Source organism: Leuciscus leuciscus (assembly GCF_965113295.1).
Source record: "Leuciscus leuciscus genome assembly, chromosome: 3".
Lineage (NCBI taxonomy): Eukaryota > Metazoa > Chordata > Actinopteri > Cypriniformes > Leuciscidae > Leuciscus > Leuciscus leuciscus.
Genome location: NC_138727.1, coordinates 50,660,398 through 50,686,117, shown reverse-complemented (window position 1 = coordinate 50,686,117; position 25,720 = coordinate 50,660,398). Strand labels below are relative to the sequence as shown.

Here is a 25,720-nt window from a genome sequence, read left to right as displayed (position 1 = left end):
TTGTGAATATATTTATATTGAGACAATGACTGGTGTTTTCACAATATATATATAATATGTATATTTAATTTATAATATATAATATACACTTTATTGCCAAAAGTATTGGGACACCCCTCCAAATCATTAAATTCAGGTGTTCCAATCATGTCCATGGCCCCAATTGTATAAAATCAAACACCTAGGCATGCAGACTGAATGGGTCGCTCTCAGGAGCTCAGCGAATTCAAGCGTGGTACCATGATAGGTTGCCACCTGTGCAATAAGTCAATTCGTGAAATTTCCTCACTACTAAATATTTCACGGTCAATTATTAGAGAACGGTACTTGCCTGACTGCATTGGGGATTATGGTGTGGGGTTGTTTTTCAGGGGTTGGGCTCTGCCCTTTAGTTCCAGTGAAAGAAAATCTTAATGCTTCAGCATTCCAAGACATTTTAGACAATTTTATGCTCCCAACTTTGTGGGAACAGTTTGGGGATGAACCCTTCCTGTTCCAACATGACTGCGCACCAGTGCACAAAGCAAGGTCCATAAAGATATGGATGAGTGAGTTTGAAGTGAAGGAACTTGACTGGCCTGAACTTCAACCCGATAGAACAGCTTTGAGATGAATTAGAGCGGAGACTGTGAGCCAGGCCTTCTCGTCCAACATCAATGCCTGATCTCACAAGGTCAGGACTCTGTGCTATTGCACAAACTGAAATAAATAATGCACAATTATCAGAATAGCAAACAACGTGGTCACGGATCAAAATATAGCGTGCCATCAAGAAATAACAAGCATGAATAAAAACTTTAAACATTAAAAATGAAATTGTACACAACTTAAAATTATGTTCATGTTTTCTTAAAAATTATGTTTTCCTTGGTTTTAATACTCTGTACTTTGTGCTCTCTTACATTTTCTACTCATATTTTACTCTTTTGTACACTTGTGCCGTTTTTCTCTTCGCTCTTTTTCCACATTCTGCGTTTGCTTTTCCAATTGTTGCAGTTTGAGTTTCATGTAAATTAGGGTGGGCTTAAGCGTCACCATTGGTCCACTAGTTCTAGATTAACAGCTCCTCCTCTAGCCAATCAATCGACGAGGGGAGTAGACGTCACTCCAATGCGACTAATGCTACTGGTGGATGCTCACTCACACAGGGGAAGACAACAATTTAATTTGAAACTTTACAGGGACTTTCAAGCAGTAAAGCTATCTGAACTCTGGATATATTCAAATTAGTGCTGCACGATTAATCATATCGCAATCGCAATGTCAAGCCTATGCGATTACATGCTGCGATTTTATGAAATAAATAAATGCATGTGTGGACATGACAACCCATTCTCTCTGAGAGCTGTTTGCCCATTTTCTACACTGCTAATAAAAAGACCAGTCAGTTTCAGTTTAGGCAGTGGCACTTGTGGCACACTTTTTCCGGAGTGCAGCGTGGAGAACAGTTGAAGATGGATGCCGAGTAGACGGACACTGAACTGGTGGCCAGAAAACCTCTACCTCTGTTATATGGCGATATTTTGGCTATAAGATAACCGACACTGAGCAGAGAGAGCAGGGCTGCCAACTGTCACTTATTCAGCGTAAGACTCACGCAATTGACACTTTACACACGCTCTCACGCCACACATCCATTTTCTAAAGCAGAGAAAAATCGCAAAGCAAAGAGGACACTGACACCAACAGACAAGACAGAGCAGGTTACTTTTGATATGAAAACAAATCATCAGCTCTCAGATTCTGTAAATTTTATTACAAAATTCAAACAATAGCGTTTTGGTGCTTGTAAATGTGACGTGACAGATCGTGGTCGTGAACCGACCATCTCTTAGCCTACTCTTTACTACTAGTTAATAGTAAATAAACACAAATGAACAATAGGTGTGTTGAAAGATACAGTACAACTTACCGAAATGTTTATACTTCATACATAATATCGATCAATCAGTGTTTTTCAACCGCAGAAACAGGTAAACAAAACAATAGGCAATAGACACATAATGTCACATAATGTCACCTTTACCTCAGGAAAGCCATTTGATAGCACGTTAGTTGGCTAGACAAATTATATATAGAGAGTATTTTGCTAATTTTGTGCACTATATTAAATATTTATTATATTTTTACTTATATCATTAAAATATTGTAACGTTATTATTATAGCCTAGTAAAAACCAAATTATATTTAATTTGAGTTGTTATTTTTAACCTTTAATAATAATACCAGCTGCTCTCTGTTTACAGCATTAGGTGAATTCTTTTTTATTAAAATTTTTTTTGAGAAAATCAACATGCATCAATATTAGGTACCTACGTTATCCAGATGAATCGATTTTGAATCAAGATCGGAATCAAATCACAAGATCAAGCAATAATAAAAACAGTAGCCTACCAGTCATTGTACCATGTGAACATTGTAACATACTGTCACTAAACTTGATGTTTTGACAATCACAATACACATCCTGCTTATAAATGTCCCTGTTTGTCTGGACAGAATGTTCAAAATATCTTATTTTCAATGTTCTTATTTATTGTTCTATTTATTTTATACTATTGAGACAATAACAAGTTTGCAGTAATGCAAAGATGTCATTATTTAATTTAGTAAAAACTATTATTTTAATTTGAAAACACTGAGTTGAGAAATACAAAATCTGTGTGTGCCTTTTCCTTGAGAAGTAAGTAAGTTGACTCATGAAACCATTTGTCTATTATATCGCAATCGCATTATTGACCTAAATAATCGCAATATGACATTTTCCCCAAATCGTGCAGCTTTTTTGAGATACATGAGAATTTTTAAGTGCACACTGGTAATTGGTGTTAATATTACTTGGCTCATGATGTTAACATGCTAAGGCTGCTGTGAAACTCCCTGCAGTTTTGAAACTCTACATTTTCTTTACAAAAATAAGTTAAAAACTGCCATTGTACCCGTCTGAAGACTTTAGGACTTTGACCTGTCACCGCTACGCACAGCCTACCTTTTTTTATATATGTATATTTAGTTCCATTACAGACAAGGGCTACAGTGCAAAAAGTACAAGACAAATACAACACGTTTGTGGTACAGTTCAGAGGATGTAAAACAAAGAGAATAACAACAACAACAACAACAAAAATATAAAATGAACATGTATGTAAAGCACAGCCTACCTGGCAATCTGTTACTGTTAAATGCGTCATCCTGAAACATTTTATTAATTGTTGTTGGTAAACGATCATATAGGTAGCCTGGTAAATTAATTATAAGACTGAATGTACCATTTCTGCATTGACTACGCCATATTTGACAAAAGATTAATGAAAATGATACACAGCAAAATGACAATGATAATTTAACACTGCCTAGTGTTCATGTGTATGCACTCTATTGAGTTAAAGTACCATTGAAGCAGTGTTGAAGTTAATGAGATAATTAAGTGATGATTGAGCATCAATGATAAACACCTGCTGTTAACAAGCAGAATCACTTAAGGAAGAGAAACATGAACAGAAAAAAGGGAAACTTCTAGCTACCGCCTTAGATGAAATTAACTGAAGATAAAAGACATTAAGGGTACATTTACACAACCACAATATATTTAAAACAGAGAAGTTTTTCCTTCGAGTTTTACATGTACAGACGGCACCATTGTCAAATCAATACCCATTCACACGGATCCGCGAAAACAAATAAAATCGCTGTATTCTGCTGCTATAGACATTAGTTGATAACAAGGGTCAAGACCCCAACTAAAGAAACCACTGATCTCCATCATGGGGACTTTAAATGAATCTATTTTTTTTATTAAAACAGAAATTACAGGAATAAAGTCAGTCTGGTTAGTAATACGTGAAGCTGGTAATGCTGTTTATGGAGTTGTTTAATCCTCCTCTGCTGAGATCTTGAGCGATTTAATGTCTTTTTTTATCTTCAGTTGATTTCATATAATGCCGAGTTAATGCTGATGCTAATGCTGAATTATTATGATTATGTTGTTGTTATTATCACTATCAAACCAACATCACCTGGATACATTCTCTTTGTGTTTGTGTTGTTTGATTATTTTTTAATGTTCAGAATTTATCTTTATTATTATTATTTATTGAGTGTCACCATTTTTCTGTTTTGTATGTCGAGTATTGATGTCTGTGCATCATTAGCTGAAGGAAGAAAAAAAAATCTTAAAGCTACAGTTGGCAAGTCTGGCAGATTGAGGGGACTTAGCCAAAATGTTGGGGGATCTGTGGCGTGTGCACGAACTGTGATGACAATCAGATCTCACACAGCCCTGTGCTGATTGGACCGGAAGAACCGGGAGCGGTGGATTTTTGCAAAACAAATAACAGGCTCTAGGTGGAGGTAGAAGTGCAGGTTTTTTTTCTAAAACCGGCTGATTTATGTTGTTCTGTCGGAGCATAGTGTCGGTTTCAGTGAATATGATTAAAAAAAATCTTGCTGAAGGCAGCTTCTTGCAACTTAAAGGTGCCGTCAGCAAGATTTTTTTTAATCATGTCTCATCTTTCAAAGATGAATGTCAGTAGCTGTTAAAACATCCATCTACAAACAATTATGAATTTGAAATAAGATATTGGTAAATATTCATGCTGAAGTAAAGCTAATAATATTATAGGTCGACAAACTTATAATCATCCAATTAGCTTAATATTTTAGCTTGTCATTATTTTAACAAATGTTTTCATTTGTCACTCTTCTGACTAGATCACAAATATGAATATGAATAAACAATAACCATTATGGTAAATCCAACTACAAATTATTACAAATCAATGAAACAATGTAATTTTTTACAGTGCTTACATTCATTTATCGTAAAATAATACTCTTTAATCCTTTTAATTCCTGACGATCTTTTACAGTAGGTACATCAACAAGTCAATGCTCCTTTATTGGAGGAAATGATGCAGATAATGACTAATTGAATGACTTTAATGATACAAAAATATCTTTCTATCTCTTCCTCAGCTTTCTCGAACACTACAGTATATATGTTATATGCTGTCGGTGGTCTGGTCATAGCAGGGATCATACTTGTAGTTGGATTGATCGCTGTTCGCAAGACATCAGCAAGTACAAGTATAAATAAACAAGCCATGTCTACTATCAGCATAATTAAAACAATAGAAAGATTTGACCAATGTATTTTTAAAACCATTCTTTGTTTTGATATTTCCATAGGCAGTGTGACGCCTGTCAACAAGCTTAATAAAGGCAGAGATGAACAGAAGAGTGATGCCAAAGATTTTGTAAGTCGCTTTCCGACCTTAAAAAATAACCTAAAAACCCAACTTATTATTCTGTATGCAATGACCCAGCAGACATATTACTAGTGCACTTTTGTTTTCTTGATGCAGGAAGAGAATGTGTACGAGAATGACACTCCTAACAAAGACAAGAGCACTCCGAGGGAACCTATCAACAGACCTGAAGTCCCAAAGAGCCAAGTACATGTAATCTATGGGAATGTACAGCTCAACATGGGCCAGTCACTGTGAAAATCTTTTCACAGTGTGAAAAGGCTTTCCTGTAGCTCAGTGGTAAGAAAATAGGCTTTCCTGTAGCTCAGTGGTAAGAGCATTGCGTTAACAACGCAAGGTTGTGGGTTCGATCCCAGGGGATTGCACATACCTATGTATAAATGTATAGGATAACGCAATGTAAGTCGCTTTGGATAAAAGTGTCTGCCAAATGCATAAATGTAAATGTAAAATCTCTGATCCTAGTATTAAAGGGGTCATGAATAGTCCACTCGTAATGTTATCAAGATTTTAACACCACAAAACATCCTAATGTAGAAGTACAATCTATTTTCTATCCTGTTTTTGACCTTCACTTTGAAACACTTTTTTATAGGCGCGCCGCAGTCAAGACTTGGAAGTAAACGGCCACTGCTATGATTGGGTAACAGTTTCGCATATACATTTTTTTTTCAACATCCCCGCTAAATGTGTAAATACTACAAATATTTAGTTAAAAATAAAGTTAATCTACGCTTAATTTTAGGATCACAAGGATGGCAATGCAAAGACATCTTGTAATCCTCAGAGGTGTCTCTATGGTTTTGTTGCAGGAGTAATCCTGTGTTAACATTTCTTGTATTTACTACATGACATGTGTGAATCAGTGGGCGGGGCTAAAGAGGCAATGATGTAGAAGTAGGACTTGATTTTCTTCTGCAGAGGCGGTCTTTCGTCACAATATTACATCATAATGTCACAAATTCCAAAACGAGTTGTTTTCTGAGCTTGGTTTCAATAAAAATTTACAGGATGTTTTTAATGACCTCTTATATGTCAAAAGATTATGGAAAATTAGATTTCTCAATTCATGACCCCTTTAAGAAAGGATATTAAACAACCAGTGAAAAACTGATATGTATAAGATCAAAAGAGACAACTATTTGTAACTTCCTCATGTGACCACAAGGGGTGCCAGGTTGGATTTGTTTATCTCCTTTTATATACATTTTGCTAGCTTTTTGTTTAGCTATAGTTTGTATAATCATATTTTGCATGGCTATTCTAAAATATTCTTTCTTGTATCTTGGACAATGTCACTACTCCTAGACATCAGTTCAACCTCTATCAATATGCAAACATTGCCAGTGTGCCACTGAAATTGTAAGGATGTATTTCCACTGAGACTGAATTTGAGACTCCTAACCTGTAATAAAACAGTAAAGCTTGCTAATCTGAATCTAATCCATCTGGCTCATTCTTATCTCTTCTTCCCGAGCTGAGTCTCGTCTCCCCACTCTCACTCTTTTCCCTCAGGTCTTAGCAATAAAGCAACTTCTTGTTGAGTGGTCAATACCTGGTAAAACCAGGTGTGACCCTTTGGGGCACAAGAGTAGGCCCAACAAATCTAAAAATATTTGTGTTGTAAGTAAATATTTACAACTCTTTCGTTCTGGTCTGGGTATTTAAAGGTGACATATTATTCCCCTTTTCACAAGATGTAACATAAATCTATGGTGTCCCCAGAATGTGTCTGAAATTTCAGCTCAAAATACCCTCCAGATCATAGCTTGTCAAAGTTGCCCCTTTTTGGGTGTGAGCAAAAACGCTCTGTCAGAGTCCTGCACGGGTCCAATTTTGTAAATCCGCACCCGCCCGTACCCGCAGTGCTTAAAGTCGCATACGACCCGTTTTCCGACAGCAGCACTAATTAAAATCCGCACCCGACCCGACCCGCTTAAAATAGATCTGACCACCCAACCCGCAACCGAAATAAAATCAGTTTAGACTATCACATTATAGACACACTTACAACAATTTGTATTGCCAGGTCATACAGAAGTTATTACACGACCATTAACACAAGGACAACTTCAGCCGAAGGCATTAAGAACATGGCTAACGTTACCACAAAACTGAGTAGCCTAATAACATTTTATCAATCGAACAGACGCGGCTACAACACTATATCTGCCACGCAATTTCGTCTAGCCTACATCTGACCATTTTGGGTTCAAACACGCCCTGCACACCACACATACTTAACAGTGTTAAATTTGAAAAATACTGTTTTGGTTTTAGGGCTGAAACGATTCATCGAGTTACTCGATTACAAAAATTCCTCGAGGCAAAAACTCTGCCTCGAAGCCTCGTTAAATTCCTATGACGCGCACTATACGCGCAGGGATCTGATTCACACGGACCGTTGTTCAATGTTCAGGAAGCACACCATAGCGCGTGATACATTTTGAATTTAGTTGGCGCGATGGCGGAGAGTAAAGATGTCCATAAACGGCAGAGAATGTCTAAAGTTTGGGATCATTACATTCTTAAAAAGGAAGAGAACAAGGTGCAATGTGTCTACTGCAAAGTAGACCAGGCATTCCACAGCAGTACAACTTCAATGATTCAGCATCTGAACCGAAAACATCCACTCCATGCTGTTTCACCAAGCGTCGCTGAAACAAGGTAGCGTAGCCTAAGCCTATACATTGATGTTTGCTGATTTTAATCCCATACTGTATTTGTAGCGATGTCGTGATGCGGTTTGACTAGATATGATGTTTAGCTTTGATGTTTTTAAGTAGTAAACGTATTCACGTTCAATTGCAAGAGAGTATAGCCTAAAAAAAAGAACCCCTTCACACACACGCATGCACCCTCGTCTCTCTCACGCGCCAGTCAGACCAATCGCGGCAATGCATCACATATGCTTAAACTTTTATGTAGCCACGCAACAATAATTTCAGCATGCATTCACTGTATACACCGGGACGTGATGTTGTGACGCGATATTTCGAACGGATGCTTCACCTAAAATGTACCGCAATGCAAGTGATGCAAGCCAAATGCAGCGTTCTATTGAAAATGAATGTATGTATTATTTCTGCCGTACTAAACTGCAATGAAGCAACTGGTCTGACTGGGGCGTCACTCTTCCTCACGCACGGCACGCGTGCACGCGTGCACACACAAACACACACACACACACACACACACAGGTTGCTAGGTTACCATAGCAAATAGGCTCATCCCAGAAATTATATATTATTTGTTAGTACCCTAATGGTAAATGCTGCAGGTGTAGAAATCTACATAAAACAGATATTTACTTTGATATCAGGGCTAGATTACAGCATGAAACCTGTTGTGCATATTAATAAATTAAATTGCTTTTCCTCTTTTTCTCCCTCTCAGCACTTCACAACGGAGTATGGACAGCTTTGTTCGCCCAGCTCAGTCATGCACTGTTCAAGAGGCTGCAGTTTTTACAGAGAGCATTTTGAACATGCTCAGGGCCGGACTGGGACACAATTTCAGGCCGGGAAATCCCACACCCATCCAGGCCATCCCATGGACCCAAATAAAATTTAGAAACACAGACAATTTTTAATTTTTTCCTAAATTACATTTATTGGTCTAAATCCTTAGGCTGGGGCCGTGTAAAATAATTAAAGGCTTTCTCTTGAACAGTATCCTCGCTTCCCTTTTCCTTCTCTTCATTTTCCCTAATATCTTTCTGTCTCTCCCTTCCACCAGTATCATCAGCCTCATACACTAAGTAAAGTGGAGTACTAGTGTTATATATATATTAGGGGCAAGGCCGCCTTAATGTACGGGCTTACCTGGGCTGAAGCCCAGGGGCCTCCCAAGTTCAGGGGCCTCCCATGTTCAGGTTCATGATGAGCTGAAAAGGTCATTTTGTTTTAACTTGTCAGATTTTGTCGCTGTATGTCGCTAGTCGCTTGTGGGCGTTGGTAGTGCTGTCGCTCTAATGTTATTGTTAAGGTGCGTTCACACCAAACGCGAATAGAGCGTCTGGCGCGAGTGATTTCAGTGTTGTAAAGACGCGTTTACGCGCGTCTAGAGGTCCCGCGGCGCGAATGAGGCGAGACTGCTCGTCTGGCCACATCTATACAAAACACCACCACAAGTGATATTATACAACTATATCATTTTAATTTGACTAGGAATTAGGCTCAAAAGAAACAGTATGCTGTTGGGAGAGTGTTTTTATATTACACACAGCAGTGTTCAGGGATTAAATCATTTACTAGATTAACGATCGATCAATCTACAAATTAAACTCACTCATACTGTCATCAATTACTAAAACGTCATCCGAATTTGACAAATAGGCTAATACATTTTCTTGTCCCTATAGTCAACATAATGCACTGTAAAATGAACTGCAGCAGTGCTAAACTTGCATCATAAAACTACAACACTCGAACTATAAATGTATGAATTAAACTCACTGAGACTGTCGACAGTTTCTTTTCCATGCATAAATTTATTATATCCATGTTTGTGGTTAGTTACAGTAAATCATATAAAACAGTGAAATCGCCCTCGAACTCCTCTGTCTTGCCTGCACTGCACTCGAGAAGGTGACGGGAGCTGAGCTCCACTGAAAGGCTTCTTTCCTATTGGTCGTCGCTCGCGAAAATCGCTTCTCATTTGCATAAAGTTGAAATTTAGTTGCTGTGTGTGGTTGTTAAATAAAGTGCCTTGTGTTTATGTGCTCAGTGATATGTTAATAACAATATTAAAATGAAAAACAATATTTAAAAAAATCACTGTTGTAGGTCTCAAAAGAAACTAATGCATTTTGTGATGTAGATTACCTAGATAGGCTATTACACTTTTTTAAAATGAGACTCTTTAAATTGAGGGGATGGGGGGCCTACAAAACCTCTCAGCCCCGGGGCCTAACATTAGGTTAAGGCGGCTCTGATTAGGGGTGTAACGATACGCGTATTCGTATCGAACCGTTCGGTACGAGGCTTTCGGTACGGTTTTCGGTACGCATTACGTACCGAACGGTTCGTTGGACCATTTTTTCTGCCGACCAAAATGTCGTTATTTCAAATGAAGGCACGTCGCGGGTGGCAAGCGCGCTCATAGAGGCTGGCGCGACCACAACATCATCTGGCAAATGCAATGTAAGGAACGAAACTGAGCTACTCTTATTGTGTTTGTGTGTGGACCGTTTATCAGTTTTGACCTGTGAAGCGGGACTCGCGAGCCCTATGCGCGAGCCTGATCAAGAAACACCACACAGCGCTAAGAGATCCAGACCAGTAAAGAAAGCATTTGAATTTCAAATGCTTTTTGAATTCGCCACTGAAGTAATAACATCGCTGCGAGATCTAGTGAGAAACATTCACATTTCTCTGTTATTAACGGATCAAACAGCGCTGACGTGGAAACCAGGAAGAAACATCGTGCCATGAATGAACCTTTGAATGAACTGGCCGGTGTCCACAGATCAGCAACATTCACCGTGGAATGGATTTGCTGTAGTAGGAACACTAACTGCAAGGTATGGAAGTTTGTCAGGAATAGTGGGCTATAATGCTTTCAAGTAACATTACGTCTGTTTTATTTTGACATTATGAATACAATTGCTGCCCTCAAATTTTAATCTGAACTAAAATAAAACTTTGTTTATAACTAGCCTACTACTACAATATTGTATTTCATTTTGTCCAAGGAGCTGTTTTGTTTTATATGCTAATAAGAAGAGTCAAGTATAGCTCCATTATTGCTCAGTAAAAAAGCAAAAAACAAAAAAAAAAAACATACTTTATGATGTTAGTTTCATTAAATAAAATAATAATTAAAAAAATAATAATTCAAGGAAATTTCTCTGGCATTTATTTATTTTTGCTGTAGCCTATGGAAAACGTACCGAACCGAACCGTACCGAACCGTGACACAAGTGTATCGTATCGAACCGAACCGTGAATGAACCGTTACACCCCTAATATATATATATATATATATATAATGTGTGTGTGTGTGTGTGTGTGTGTGTGTGTGTGTGTGTGTGTGTGTGTGTGTGTGTGTGTGTGTGTGTGTGTGTGTGTGTGTGTGTAAAACAACCACCTTATTGTAATTTGTTTTCCCAGAATCTACATTTATTTTAGTAAAAAATCTAAGTATTATATTTATGACAAAATGTTGTTGTTTTCATCTTAAAATTACTTAAATATCCAACATTTAGCAACACTAGGCTATATTTCATACAATATGTAAAAAAAATATATATATATATATATATTTTGCTTCTACATGTCATCTCACTCCCTGGCTGAATGTGTGATCATTGCATCACAGCTAGTGCTAGGTTGACTGTCTCCACCTTCATTTGATATAAAAAAAAAAGAAAAAGAAAAAAAAAGAAGGAAAAAAGTTTTAAACCTCACAAATGGCCAGACATAATTTTCTAAATTGTCTAATAAAATGTTATTGCATTATTTTTTGTTGATGTCTGCACTATCACTCCTGTCTCCCTGCTCCCAGTACCACATAAATGTTAATATTTGCCTGCTAAAATACTAATGTAACTTTACACTAAATAATATTAATCTCCTTTAGCATACAGTATTTTGAATGACGATAGTAATAGGGGCGCTACCGCTTACATTTGCTAGAATTTCAATACTAAGTTAACGAAGAAAAAAGTACAGTATTTACAGATGAAACTGACCTGCACTTGAAGCCCACATTTTGCTGCTTGTTCTCTGAGTGCTTTCTTTTTCGTTGTCCTTTCCCTCTCTGCTCCACCTGGCCGTTTTCTCTCCATCATCGGGTGCTGCTCGCATTTTCTGTTTAACCGTTTGGCTGAGGCTTAAGTCGAATCGTAGCCTTGCCAGTCAAGACTAACAGATTCATGATTTCATTTTATAATAATCATTTTATTGAATGACGAATTCGAAAATGATCACTGGTAAAGGTAGTAGTATAAAAAAATATATATATAATAATACATAAAAAAAAAAAAAAAAAAAAAAACGCTGGCTGGCAGCAGGCCAAATTAGTCGCCAGGCCACCGGGAATTCTCCCGGTGCTCCCGATGGCCAGTCCGGGCCTGAACATGCTCGTGACCGATATGAGGCCACTGTCCATGGTGGAGGACAAGGGATTTAGAGACATGATCTCAACTTTCAATCCTAAATACAACCTGCCATCAAGAACATATTTCACACAACTGATGGAGAAGAAACACAGAGACATCACAGAGAAATTGAAAGCTGTCCTAAAGCAAACAGAGTGTGTTGCCCTGACAACAGACATTTGGACCAGTGTGGCAACAGAGGCCTACCTGGGGGTGACATGCCACTTCTTGGGGGAAGATTGGGAGATGAAGTCCCTCTCCCTAACCACAATGCCCCTAGAAGAGAGACACACTGCAGCCAACATTGCAGACTGGCTAGAGGAGACAACTGCCAAATTTGAGATTCCACTTGAAAAGGTAAAGGCAGTTGTCCATGACAATGGGGCCAATGTGGTGGTGGCAGCAAGAATTCTTAGAGAGAGGCATGGGTGGGCTTCTGTGAGATGTGCAGGGCATACTTTAAATTTAGTTGTGCAGAGCACACTCAAAAACAATAAAACAATTGCTAGTTGTGTGGGTTCTGCTAGGTGCCTAGTGGAACACTTCAAAAAGAGTGAAGTGGCCTGCACTAAGCTCAAAGAAAAACAACAGCAGATGGGAAAGCCACCACACATGTTGATACAGGATATCAGTACCCGGTGGAACAGTACGTATCACATGTTATCAAGACTCCTGGAACAGCGATGGCCTGTGACTGCAGCTCTCTCCGATCCAGCAGTCAATCCGAGAAGTAAACACCACTACCTGGACCTAAAGCCAGAGCAGTGGCACATCAGTGAGGAGTTGACACAGGTCATTGGACCATTTGAAGGAGCTACAGAGTTTCTTAGTGGAGAACAGTATGTCACCCTCTCTGCCCTTCCACAGCTGGTCCAAAACCTTAAAAAGTGCACACTGACTGCAGAACCTGAAACTGCACCAGTGAAGGCATTTCAGGCTTCTGCTGCAGAGCAGATCACAGAGAGGTGGCAAGGGCTGTATGAATTTCTACCTGATGCTCCCAACCCTGTCCTTCTGGCTGCTGCTTTGGACCCCAGGTTTAGAAAACTGAAGTTCTTGCCTGCTGAAGAGGTGTTGAAGGTCCAAACTAGTATTCAATCAATGGCACTAGCTGCCAGAAAGGACTCAAAACAGACACATGTAAGGGTAGAGGAAGCCACTGCCACCACATCAGCTACACACACTACAGGTAGATCACATCAGAAAAGTATTCTGGGATCATCATCAGAGGATGAGGATGAAGGAGAGGATGAGGATGAGCAGATGAGCAGAGCGGTGCAGAGGGAGGTCTTGGAGTATTTTGGTGAACAGCCTATTTCCAAGAAGGAGAATCCACTGCCATGGTGGAGAATAAATCAAGCAAGATATCCAACCTTGGAACAGCTGGTAAAGTCTTTCTTGGGGATCCCAGCAACATCAACACCCTCAGAGCGCTTGTTCTCTGCTGCTGGGAACATTGCCTCAAAACGTAGGGCAAGCCTAAGTGCTGAGCATGTGGATATGTTGATGTTTCTCCATTGCAACTATAAGCTGTTGTAGAATCTGAAATCTCTCTCTCTCTCTCTCTCACATACACACACACACACACACACACACACACACACACACACACACACACACACACACTCACTCACTCATCTAGGTACATTTTGATGTTTGTTTTGAGATTACAGCTGAAAAAGTCTGATTTTTATTTATGTTTTATGTATTGTTTTATTTACATTTATTTTTTTATAAATTGTATCCATTGTGTACCTGTTTGGCTTGATATTTTATATTCATTTATTTTTGTTCTCAGGTGGGTAATTTGCAGAAGGTGCAATCCTGCAAGTTTCTATTCATAGTTTTACATGTTATACATGTTTTACAGTAAGTTGACTTAACTGTATTGTTATATAATTGTTGGCACTGGCACTTATAAACACTAAATGGGTAAACATTGCAATAAATAGGCTTAGTTTTGGAGCCAAATGTTGGAGTTGGAATCAATACCTCTGTTTTTTTTTTTTGAGAAATAAAAGCCAAATGCTTGATCATTTTACAGCCACATCATTTTCGTTATGCATTATTTGTTTTGGTTGTTTAAAAACAACAAATTTTTTTTCCTCCAATTAATCGATCGATTAAGTGCTAGATTAATCGATTACAAAAATAATCGATAGCTGCAGCCCTACTTGGTTTGTTACCACAGTTATCTGCGTGCTTCCTCAGCGAATAAGTTCCACATTTGCGGATATCCAACACGAAAATGCATGCAGCAAAGCCTTTCACAATATTGTTTTATTAACTCCAAATTTCTCCCACACACTGGACTTGAAAGTTGATGACGTATCGTCGACAACTTTACCATCTCCACTAGCTAGGCTATTCTTTTCTTCAACTCCTCAGCATCCATCTCGACGACTGCAAGCAGATCGAGCGATGAATTTTTAAAAGTGATGGTAGTACCAGAACCCGTGCAGGACTCTGCGCTCTGTTTCATGTGTCCCTTTAAATGCAAATGAGCTGCTGCTCCCCGCCTCCGTTCAGAAGAGGGTCGATCCTTTACATGAGCTTTGGATACAATAACAAAACGTTTGAATCTCAGTCATCCAAAATCTCAGAAATAACCAGTAGGTGAGTGCAGCCTTACGGAGAGACTCAGGAAGAGATTGCAACTTTTAGACGCACCTGGACGTTTCTGAATGGTTAGTGGATACATTTATGAAGTTGTTGTGGAGTTACATTGATTCATATGTTTCTGGGGGATTTCTTTTGAAAATAAAATGAATCCACTGCTCACTTGTCTCATCTGAGGCTGGGACCCTAAATAGTGTTCAGTGCTCGTCTGTGCAGCAACGACAGAACAGTTTGCATGCTTTGCTGGAACTTTTGCTATTGCGTTAGAACTGGTTACACTGTTGTCGCTTGCGTAAACCAAATGGTGGCGCCGTGGGTGTAAACGTGCAGATTAAGTGGCTGTAATATTATAATAAGATCCTCTTTCTACGTCAGAAGGGGAGTGAAATCTGATTGGCTTATTTTTTGACATGCTTGCAGAGAAAGGCTTACCAAAACAAAGTTAGTGGGTTGTCACTTTTCACATTTTCTTGGTTGGTAGATGCACCGGGGACCCGATTATAGTACTTTAAAGGTGCTCTAAGTAACTTTTTTACCTTAACTGAACAGCTTCGGAGTCATTGGAATGGTTATATTACTTATTTCGGGTTGAATGGTGGTCGTTTCGCACCCCCCTGGTGCACGTGAGCGGAAAATCCGCACTTGCAACTTTGAGCCGGCGGGCCGCCGGCCGCCGCGTCAGGAAATATCGCGTGATATCAGGTCTCGCGATGTAAACAATTGCTTTACGGCCAAAAGAAATCTGCTAAAATGCTGTCATTATTGCGCTCCCTCACGCTGTTCGAACCCGAATGAAGAAGACGTTTTAAAGAACGTCCCATCTGCTTTGATGTCGTTGATCTATAGCCTCTGGTGTCTGAGAATCGCCAACGAGTTTTTACAACAGTGTTGTCAAATATCTATTCCGAAGCTGTGGGGGGAGCTCTAGAGAGAAACCTGCGAGCAAAAAGCGAGAATACAGCGAAGAAATCCCGAAACTACTGAGCCCTGCTTTAACACGGAAAAAGATTTTCATGATATGTCACCTTTAAAGGGGTGGTATAATGGCCCTTTTTACAAGATGTAAAATAAGTCTCTGATGTCCGCAGAGTAGAGGTCTGCTACCCAACCCGAGCCCAACGGGTCCCGAAAAAATATATAGGCTATACATATATAGTTTGCGTGCCTGCTTGCTGTGTTGTGACCGTAGAGCACACGAGAGAGAAAGTATGTGCGCATTATGAGAAAGTATGTGCACACACACACATATGTATATATATATATATATATATATATATATATATATATATATACACATAATATATTTAAATATATACATATAAATGAGTAAGTGACATGACGTGCATATTTTTTGTGTCCAAGTGCATTATTTCCTTTTAACATAATCTGATAAATTCATGACTTTAAAACTTTAAACCTTATTTAGTTTGAATTTACTCAGTGGCGGCTGGTGAAAAATATCTTAGGTGGGGATGTGTCATATTCAGTCGGTTTCAATAGTCTGGTTACCATGGGAGTCTTTTAGCATAGTGGCTCCGAGGATGTGGAACGCTGTTCCTCAAGACATCAGTCAAACATCCACCCTTCTCTCCTTCAAAAACAATTTTTTTTATCTGTATATTACTCTTCAGCTCACAGTCTGTAAATTCTACATTGTTACTGATATGCTATTTGTTTGAATCCCTCTTTGTTTGTATCTTTAACCTAACTTTGTAAGTGACCTCTGTATATTAGGCCTACTTTCTGCTCTTGGTGTGTGTATTGTGCTTTGATGTTGATGTTTATTATGTTCTATTCCTTAACCCAGTGCCAGCGGTTCTCAAACTTTTTAAAGTTGTAGCCCATGAGGCTTTTAACATCCTTCTGCGTACCCCCACTCTTCAGTCACACCTTTTTCAGTAAGGGACAATATTTGCCTCCTTAAATCGATTTTTCCAGTGCATTTTTACCTTTACAAATACCTTTATAAAATAAATGATGCTTTAAATAAATAAAAAATATTCAATAGAGAAATATGTAATGATGTTAAAAAATTAAGTGATGCTTTTAAATATTAAATTAAAACCGCCAGATTCGTTCACAAACACTGCTGTGTGCTGCAGATCTGCTGTGGCTTTCGTTGGAGCTATTATTTTGTTGTAAAAATACTGACAACTGTGTTGAAAATGAACATCACTTAATATTAATTATATTTCGTTTGTTGAACTGTTGTATAAAATCAATGTCACATTTGCTATCGTGTGGATCTTCATATAATGAAGATCCACTTGCTCCGCTGCCCTAGGAGGCCATTCCCAAGCCACGCCTACCGGTAAGAGAGCGAAGTTTAAAACAACAAGGCTAGGCTTGGCCATTTTTTTGGCCAGTATTTAATAATGTATTTAGGCTACTGTTTTTCATACAAATACCATAGAAACCATAAAGTTACATTTTGCCATGATAGTGAGGTGCTATAGACTATGCCTGGTTTCATCTGTGGTTATCATGATCTAAATGCATGTTACTGGATGATCTAAATGCATGTTACTGGATGACCAATGGTTAAGTTTAATAAAACTCAGTCAGAACATTTTTTTTACCAAAAAAAAATTAGCACATGCAGAAACTAAGAAATTGTCCAATAAAGATATTTATTTTGTTAAGGAAAAATGACAAATGTTTGAATGTTCTACCTCAGATTTGTGAAATGTTCACCAGTTTGGCAAGTGTTTGTCCTGATATGTTCTGACAATAAAGAGTAGTTTAAAACCACAGTTAACGCTCTGGTTTCTACAACTTTCACTTAGGAGCAAAAATCTGCTTTTAAACTTGAAAGAAATAAAGATTTGACTTTTATCGTGATAATTATCGATATCGACTGATATAAAAAAAATTATCGTGATATTTTTTTTTGGCCATATCGCCCAGCCCTACATTAAAGTCATGAGTTAGGCAGGTGATTTGGTTTCTGTGCGTCATGTCTTTATCCTATATAACCTGATGTATTATTTTATGTGGGTGAGATTTCTCTGAGAACTGCTCGAGAAACTCTCCCGGCCGTGATTAAAGCATTTAGAGTTTGTCTGTCATTTTATGCTGCGCAGCAAGAAAACTAGTTAGTAAAGAAAAAACAAGTTAGACTAGGTGAGATACTGAGTGGGGACGTCGATTTGGAGACGAGACCCAGATACTGAGTGGGGACGTCGATTTGTAGACGAGACCCACATAGATAGGTTTAGGGAAAAATCTACAACAATGCTCAGTTTAAATCTTATTTTAAGGTGAGGTAGTATTAAATGAACGGCAAAATTCAGCATTTTGTTCCCGAATCCCGCACCCCCTTCTGTCACCTCATGTACCCCAGTTTGAGAACCACTGCCTTTACATATATTTGCAAAGCGACCTTGGGTGTTGGAAAGGCGCTATATAAATAATAATAATAATAATATAAAAAATAATAATTATTATTATTATTATTAACCACCCAAACACAATTTAACACAAATTGCATGATACCAGTGCTCTGTGAAAAAGTCAGTAATTATTTAATGCCATATTACAAGGCTGAGGCATTCTTACACAAAAACAAACAAATTGCACAAACTTTCCATTTGCAATTGAAATTGAACTCAAACTGTTTAGTGACTTTCTCAGAAAGTTGCTTCTTCCCTCACTCCGGTAACTGTCCATGCTGGATATGTCCCTGTTGTTTTAAAAAGTAATCACGGAAAGCAAAACAAGGCGCCCTAGCGCCCTCTATTGGCCAGCCGCCCCTTAATTTACTTTTAGTACATTTAAATATTGTATATTATTTTGTGTTTGGTTATCTTAAACCCCCCAAATGTTAGGTTGTGCAATTGTCCGCACAAATGAACAGACTAAGAAACAATTTAAAATGGTGTCTGAAGAATAAAAAGTTAAAAACTATTTATACCATTGCATAATTTTAGGTTTAAAACTGTAGTCTCCACTATATGGTTTGCAGTGCTGCATAAGGATGATCCAGTCGCTCAGAGAAAGCAGTATGAATGTATAGTTCATTTTCCCCACTGACATGGAGAGGAGAAATTATGCTTAAGAACCCTCTATTGACCCAGACTGTGACCGGTGCCATTCTGGATCAGACACTCTAATCCATGTTCTGGACTTTCTCTTTCTCTGTCTCCCTTTTGGAGGCTATTTTTGTCTCACTGTCAGCCATTTCCTCTGTATATCCCACATGTCCAATTACTGTATTAGGATTGTAGAATTGTATTGTATTGCACTCATAATGTATTTTTCTTTTTTCAGTGATTTTTAAAAATATTATGTATTTAGTTTATTTTGGGAAAGTTAATATGTTGTTGTTTTTGTTATATATCTTAAAATGTATAAATACAAAAATACACAAAGGCGCCGTATTGCCTCGTCCTCCTAACACACGATCAACTTACCTCAATATTAACACTCGAAGTAACGTTCAAACTACTGACCCTTCCGTGGTCAAACTCAAGAAACGTAAACTTGAACATGATGTTAAACGTACAGTATGGAATTTTTCGCCACTAGGGGTCGCTAACCTATTTACAATAACAAAGGCGAAGTTTGATGACGCAACATTTGCTAAGAATTATGGATCTTGTCGTCAACGTCAAGCCGACCGATCTAATCTATGGATCTAATAATGTTTATGGATGACTGAATACATCGATGCTTTTATCATGACTGTGATATGAAGCAGTTCGGGATTGCTAAGAGACAGCTATCAGCTATCATATAAGGAATATGGACATTTCATTCTACCGAACTAACGTTACACGCGAGTGCAGAATTACTACTCACAGTCACAGGTCAGTTTATTAGACAAATTAAACTTGTGAGGTAACGCAGCGTTGTTTCACTTGGTCTAACATTACACTATCACACTAAACTGCATTTGAATGTGTTGAAATGTATGTGTTAGTTTGTCTGTATGAGACTAGCAGTAAGCTAGATCAACATTAGAATAACATACAGATCATATTCTAACATTTCATCATGTTGAGCTATATAACATTGATTAGTTTTATGTAAATGTGCTCACCTGTTTAATAAAGTACATGTAGAAGCGGTCGAAGTCTCGGACGTGGAGCTCTCATCTATATACTGTCTATGGGAGCTCTAGACATCTCGAAAACACCGCGCTGATATTGATTCTCGTTTTAGTTCTCCTTTTGTATCCAAAGTCTGCTTGCCATGGTCCATAATGTTTGAACGAAACAACAACAGCGTGCAGATAGACATTGCGAACTACCGTCAGTCGCTTTGGTTACTATCAGAGGGCTCTGGTTCATAGCTCTGGTTGCCATGGCAGTACGAGCGGAAACCAGGGACAACGCGGATATGACGCCATTGACGGCGACAAAACGGAAATAAAGAAACGGGACGTTTCTCGAATTAAATTACAAATTTCTCCTGGTTTGAAAGTTGTTGGAAACAGTCGGGATAATGTAAGTACACAACTAAAAAAAATATATAACATAGATATAGTGATTTTTGCTATTTTTAAAGCAAAAAAGTTACATATTGTGGCTTTAAATCAATTCTGAAGCTTTACTTCGTTTAAAGGAGTTCCCCGTCATTATAATCGGAAAAACTCTAACTCCAAATCCCGGTGAGTTGTGGAGGTGGAGGAGTGAAGCTGCGCGCGCTCTCAGTCAGCCGCTGTCACGCGCTCGGACGGTTTCAGCTCCCTCTAGTGGTTAAGTTTAACAAAACAGCAGTTTACCAACAAAGTTTAAAAATGTCGCTTAAAAGAGAATATGGGTTATGCACATGACTAAATAAATCATGAAATACAATTAATTATTAATAAATCAAAGAACAAATCGCTCTTTCTTCATAGACGAGAATGGATTTAGCTTTTACACTTTTTATTTATCATGGTAGGTTCATTTTTTACATATTTTTAGTAATTTACTAAAGACTCACAAGAAGTACATGATATTAACTGACAAATCTTACACTTTTTACTAGCACAGGAAATGGCAATACATTCTGTAAAGAGAGCTTTGCAGGACAGGTGGAGCCTCCTTTGCACCGCTATCAGGTTGTAACTTGTGTTTGCTTGTTTGGCTTTGGTTTACAAGTGATGCAAATGCATTAGATTGAACTCATTTGGAGCAGCAAAGGCTTAATAAACATTGTACACTCAAAATATAATAATGATTAAAAGAAACACAAATACTAAAGCAAGAAAAGTTCTTATCATAGTCTGGTTTAGATATATTTTCAGATGCTGTTTTCAAAAAAATATGTAAGTCTGCATTATCTGACACTGCTGTAAATCACAGACACATCCATGTCTCGGCTTGCAGGAGATCTGCAAAAATAACAAATACATAATTAACTGTCAATGAGATCAGTACTGTACAAGGTTCGGCTTTTAATACTTGTATCTATTGTATTAATGTGCAATTTTCTGTAAAGACATTGTGAAAAGTAGGCTACTTTGCAAATAAAGCGGACTTATAAAGCACAATAATTCAGTTTTTCCTCACTTGGCTTCAGCAGCAGGATGGTGAACTGTAATGCAGGCATACTGAATCTCATCCTCTTCAGGTTTCTTTGTTTCTTTATCTCTGCAATCTTGAATAGAAGCATTTTTACCAGCACCAGATTCAGAGGTCTTTCCTGTAGACGGCTGCAATATAATGTGGCATACATTTCAACTTACAGCAACCTGTAAACATTCATCTCTCCACACTTAATGATAATGTGTACGATAAGTGAATCATAAGTGTATGATAATTAACATGTAACTCTACAGAACGTCATTAAATTCATGAGCTGATGTTACCATTCATGCATTTATGCGAATTAATACCTTGGTATTTTATACATTTTGATTGGCTAGTAAAAAACAAACAATATTCAGAGTATATCAATGTAAAGTTTTAGTGACATCAATGATCTATGATATGTTGTACAAAGTTTACACCACCTTTTAGAAAGGGACAACAAATGTCAGCAGAAAAGTCTGTGATACATGATCAATGAAATATGAAGTGATTTAACGTCAGCTAGAATCTCACCTTTTTTTGCTCAAGGTCTTTAGGGTCATTATTTCTTCTCTTATTCCTGTTGTTAAATATATAAGGATGCATGCATATATGAAAGTTAAAACCGTAACAGACTGCTTTTGCTGCAACAAAAAAAAATGGCTTGCCAAAAAATATTTACATTTGTAGATAAACTATAAAGGCATATGCTTAAATAAATATTTCTCACTAACCTCATGAACACAATGATGAGAAACAAGAGCCCAAACCCAGCGGCAATTGCAATAGTGGCACAAATAGCAATGACATGCATGATATTCCAACCCGATCCTTGAACACATAAGAGGAAAGACAATGTCAAGATCATTTATTTTCAGTAAAGTCTATGACATATAATGATAAATTAGGGGGTGAATGAACTTCACCCTTAATACATTTAAACATGATGAGCACAGAAGTGTCTTGAATACCTTTAACAGTGAGTAAAACAGACGCTGATCTCTGAGATCCATATTTATTCTGAGCCTCACAGTAGAAGCGTCCACTGAAACTGGAGTTAAAGCTGGAGATGCTGAAACTCTGTCCAGATCCAACAGCTGAGGTTTCATTCTCCTTAAACCAGCTGAAGTTCAGAGCAGGAGGGTTTGAGTCACTGCTGCAGTTCAGAGTCACTGAATCTCCCTCCACTATTACACCAGACGGACTGACCGACACTGACGTATTTTGGGGGGGATCTAGACGTAAATCAACATGGTCTCTTTATTCATGTCATTTTGTGGAGACTGACTACTGCTTGATATATAATGAATGTATGTATTTTTGATAAGTACTCCATCTATGATATTTGTAATCAGTTGTCTGATATATATGAATATCTACTCACACACGACACTGATGTTGACAGCAGGAGAAGGCAGATGTTCATGTCCTCTGACGGCACAGCTGTATCTGCCAGAATCACTGCGGACTGACTGAAACTGAAGGATGTCGCTGGTGAACTTTAAAGCCTGTCCATTTTTGTACCAGATGAATCTGTCTGTCAGATTGCAGGTGGTTCTACATGTCAGATTGAGCGTTTCTTTCTCCAGCACCAGCTGTGGAGCCTGAACCTGAAGGCCTGGAGGAAACACATCTTTCTCACCATGTCATAAAACTAACAACTTTTTGTTAAATAAATAATGGAAATGAAGGACGGAAGTGGATTACCAGAAACATTAAGTTGAATTCCTGGTTGACCAATCCATTTTTTTTTATCAGTTGCAGTTATGAATCTGAAAAAATACTCTATCTCATCGTTTTCAGTGACGTTGTGCAGTCTGAGGACGGCAGTTTTGTTTTGTCTGTCTTCAATGTATTCAACCCTGTCTTTATACTCTGGATATTCTTTTAAATTTTTTATCTCATTTGTGTTATTGATCCAAAATGTATCTGTGAGATTATACTGCTGAGGGAATCTATATGTGCAAGACATGTTTACTGAGGATCCTTTGAGAGCACATATTGATTTAGTTTCATAAGTCACATTCCAGTCTTCTCCAAAAACTCCTGAAACACAAAATACAGAAAATCAGTAAACTCCTGCAACACACACACACACACACACACACACACACACAGACACACAAACATGTGTTTTTGCACAAGTTAAAAAATATCAATCAGTTTTTGTGAAGTGAGTGAGATTTTGAAATATCTCACTCATATTTTGAGTTTTGAAATATCCTGCAGACGGATCATTACGACACAGAAAGGTTAAAACTGAAAAGAGCCACATCAACATGAAGGCCAAAATATGAACTCCAACTAAGACTCCACTATGATCAAAAAAGGGAAAAGTATAATCGTTAAATTTGTAAATATCAACTGTTCTGCTAACTCCCACCATTACACTAACTTTAACCACACCCCTTCTCTTAAGCCCCGCCTTCTAAAGATATGTAACCCAATCTGATGTCAGCAGGGATTATAGCACACAGTGATTGACAGGCTGAGAGCATTTCTGATTGGCTGAAAACGTCAAGCTCTCTAAATGAGCTGCTGGAATAAGGGACATTTTATGTGTGCAATTACACAAAAATATATAATATTAAAGTGTTGTAATCAGGGACTCACCATAATTCATGAGTAGAAAGATGAGAAGAAGAGCAAGAGCCATTCTGACCTTCAACACCACACCAAACTTCACAGATGATAACTTAATATAGTTATTAGCTACAGTATAATAATCACTATGTTAGTATAGTTATGCACATTAGTATAATAATAGCAGGAAACTCAATTTATTTATTGAAATGAATCTGTTGTCCAACAAACAGAGGCTTATGTGTTTGTCTATTAAAGAGTTTTATTATATCAGAGATTCAATGACCTCATGAATAACAGTGATCATATTTAATCTTGTACTGTGACTCTGTTGCGTTTAGCAATAAAGCTTTTAAAAAAGTGTGTTATTGTCTACAAAGGACAAATCTATAATCATCATAACAGTTCTGCTGAATGAAAGCTTTAACTTCTTATGAAGATCAGCTGCCACATTATATTCATTACAACATTAAGTGTCTACATATTTACAGACTTTAAATTGAATTTTAAAACTCTTTATTAATATGTAAAAACTCTCATACCTTGTCATAGTAGCTTTCATCACTAGTACACAAAGAGCAAAAGTGGAGTTTGGAGGCTGAACATGTTAGAGAAGTTACGCTGAATAACTTTGAATATGATTATAATAACTTCCAGTTTCTATGCAAATGTGTTTTCCATGTAAGTTACAGAGATAAACACTTCTCCATATTCACAAAATGAACTTCTGCCTTTACTGTAAATGTCACTTCAACACCATTTTATTTGTAAGGCACTTTTCACATCACACATTGTTTTAAAGAAGCTTTACATGTTTGTCTTTAGACATCTAACATCCAAACGGGAGATCTGGGCCGTTTTATATGAGTTTGGGGCTTTTTAAGATACAAACGTTATTCTGTATAAGCATTAAGCTCATATTCTACGGCCTCTTCCTGTCAGTCTGAAAGAAAGAAAGAAAGAAAGAAAGAAAGAAAGAAAGAAAGAAAGAAAGAAAGAAAGAAAGAAAGAAAGAAAGAAAGAAAGAAAGAAAGAAAGAATAAATACATTAATAAATAATTTACTTCAAATTTCTGCTTGGTATAATATGTGATATAAAATATTAAACTGTACTGGCATGGCATGACTTTTAGAGTTATCAGTTCAACTAATGTTGAACCAAATCCTTTTTTCTCACCTGAGGCTCCATTGTATTGTTTCTCTTGTTCATCCATGTGCTTCTCCTTAAAAATAATGAATAAGTTACATAAAAGTTGATAGAATTAATGCGTTCTTGTAGAAGTGTTGTTTAGTTGGCGTTTTGATGCCATGCCAGAATCCTTGGCTATTTTCATAGTAAGTAACAAGTTTTAAAAACACTATAAAAGAGCAATTTAAAACCCTATTTGAGGATAGACACCAAACATATGCCACATTTATATGCCACAAAAGCCTGATTTTGAGGGGTATTTGACTCAAGTCTGTATATTTTATCTGTGCTGTATTTTGTATTTCTGCAGGTGTCAGACTTGTGGAGCATCATTGTTGCATTTACGAAGTTGGTTTTCCTTTGGATGTTGGAAAATCAATAAATAGGTTATAAATGCAGTTAATTATTTGCAATCAAATACCACACTAGGGGGCAGTGTTGTAATGTAACGGAGTACAAATA

The 25,720-nt window shown here is 37.6% G+C and overlaps 2 protein-coding genes and 2 long non-coding RNA genes across 4 annotated transcripts in view; 3 read left to right on the top strand and 1 right to left on the bottom strand.

Moving 5' to 3' along the window:
- LOC309493698 (uncharacterized protein) overlaps positions 1 to 6,711 on the top strand; it is a 45,037-nt gene extending 38,326 nt beyond the window's left edge. Inside the window, exons 11-14 of the mRNA XM_082162897.1 lie at positions 4,976 to 5,080; positions 5,189 to 5,256; positions 5,365 to 5,511; positions 5,724 to 6,711. Coding sequence (XP_082019023.1) covers positions 4,976 to 5,080; positions 5,189 to 5,256; positions 5,365 to 5,505 — 314 coding nt within the window. The 3' untranslated portion in view covers positions 5,506 to 5,511; positions 5,724 to 6,711. The remainder of the gene's footprint in view (positions 1 to 4,975; positions 5,081 to 5,188; positions 5,257 to 5,364; positions 5,512 to 5,723) is intronic.
- LOC309493994 overlaps positions 1 to 6,711 on the top strand; it is a 44,910-nt gene extending 38,199 nt beyond the window's left edge. Inside the window, exon 2 of the long non-coding RNA XR_014204172.1 lies at positions 5,560 to 6,711. This is a non-coding gene — a long non-coding RNA (uncharacterized lncRNA). The remainder of the gene's footprint in view (positions 1 to 5,559) is intronic.
- Positions 6,187 to 8,422, bottom strand: LOC309493986. Its single transcript, XR_014204164.1, has 2 exons — positions 7,917 to 8,422; positions 6,187 to 7,795 (listed from the first exon to the last, which is right to left on the bottom strand). It is a non-coding gene; the product is annotated as an uncharacterized lncRNA (long non-coding RNA).
- A 3,906-nt stretch (positions 8,423 to 12,328) lies between these two features.
- On the top strand, positions 12,329 to 13,909 carry LOC309495531 (E3 SUMO-protein ligase ZBED1-like; the record flags this gene model as incomplete). The annotated part of the gene is made up of 1 exon (XM_082165312.1): positions 12,329 to 13,909. The coding sequence occupies one exon, from the start codon at positions 12,329 to 12,331 to the stop codon at positions 13,907 to 13,909; it is 1,581 nt and encodes a 526-aa protein (XP_082021438.1).
- Between the last annotated feature and the right edge of the window lie 11,811 nt (positions 13,910 to 25,720).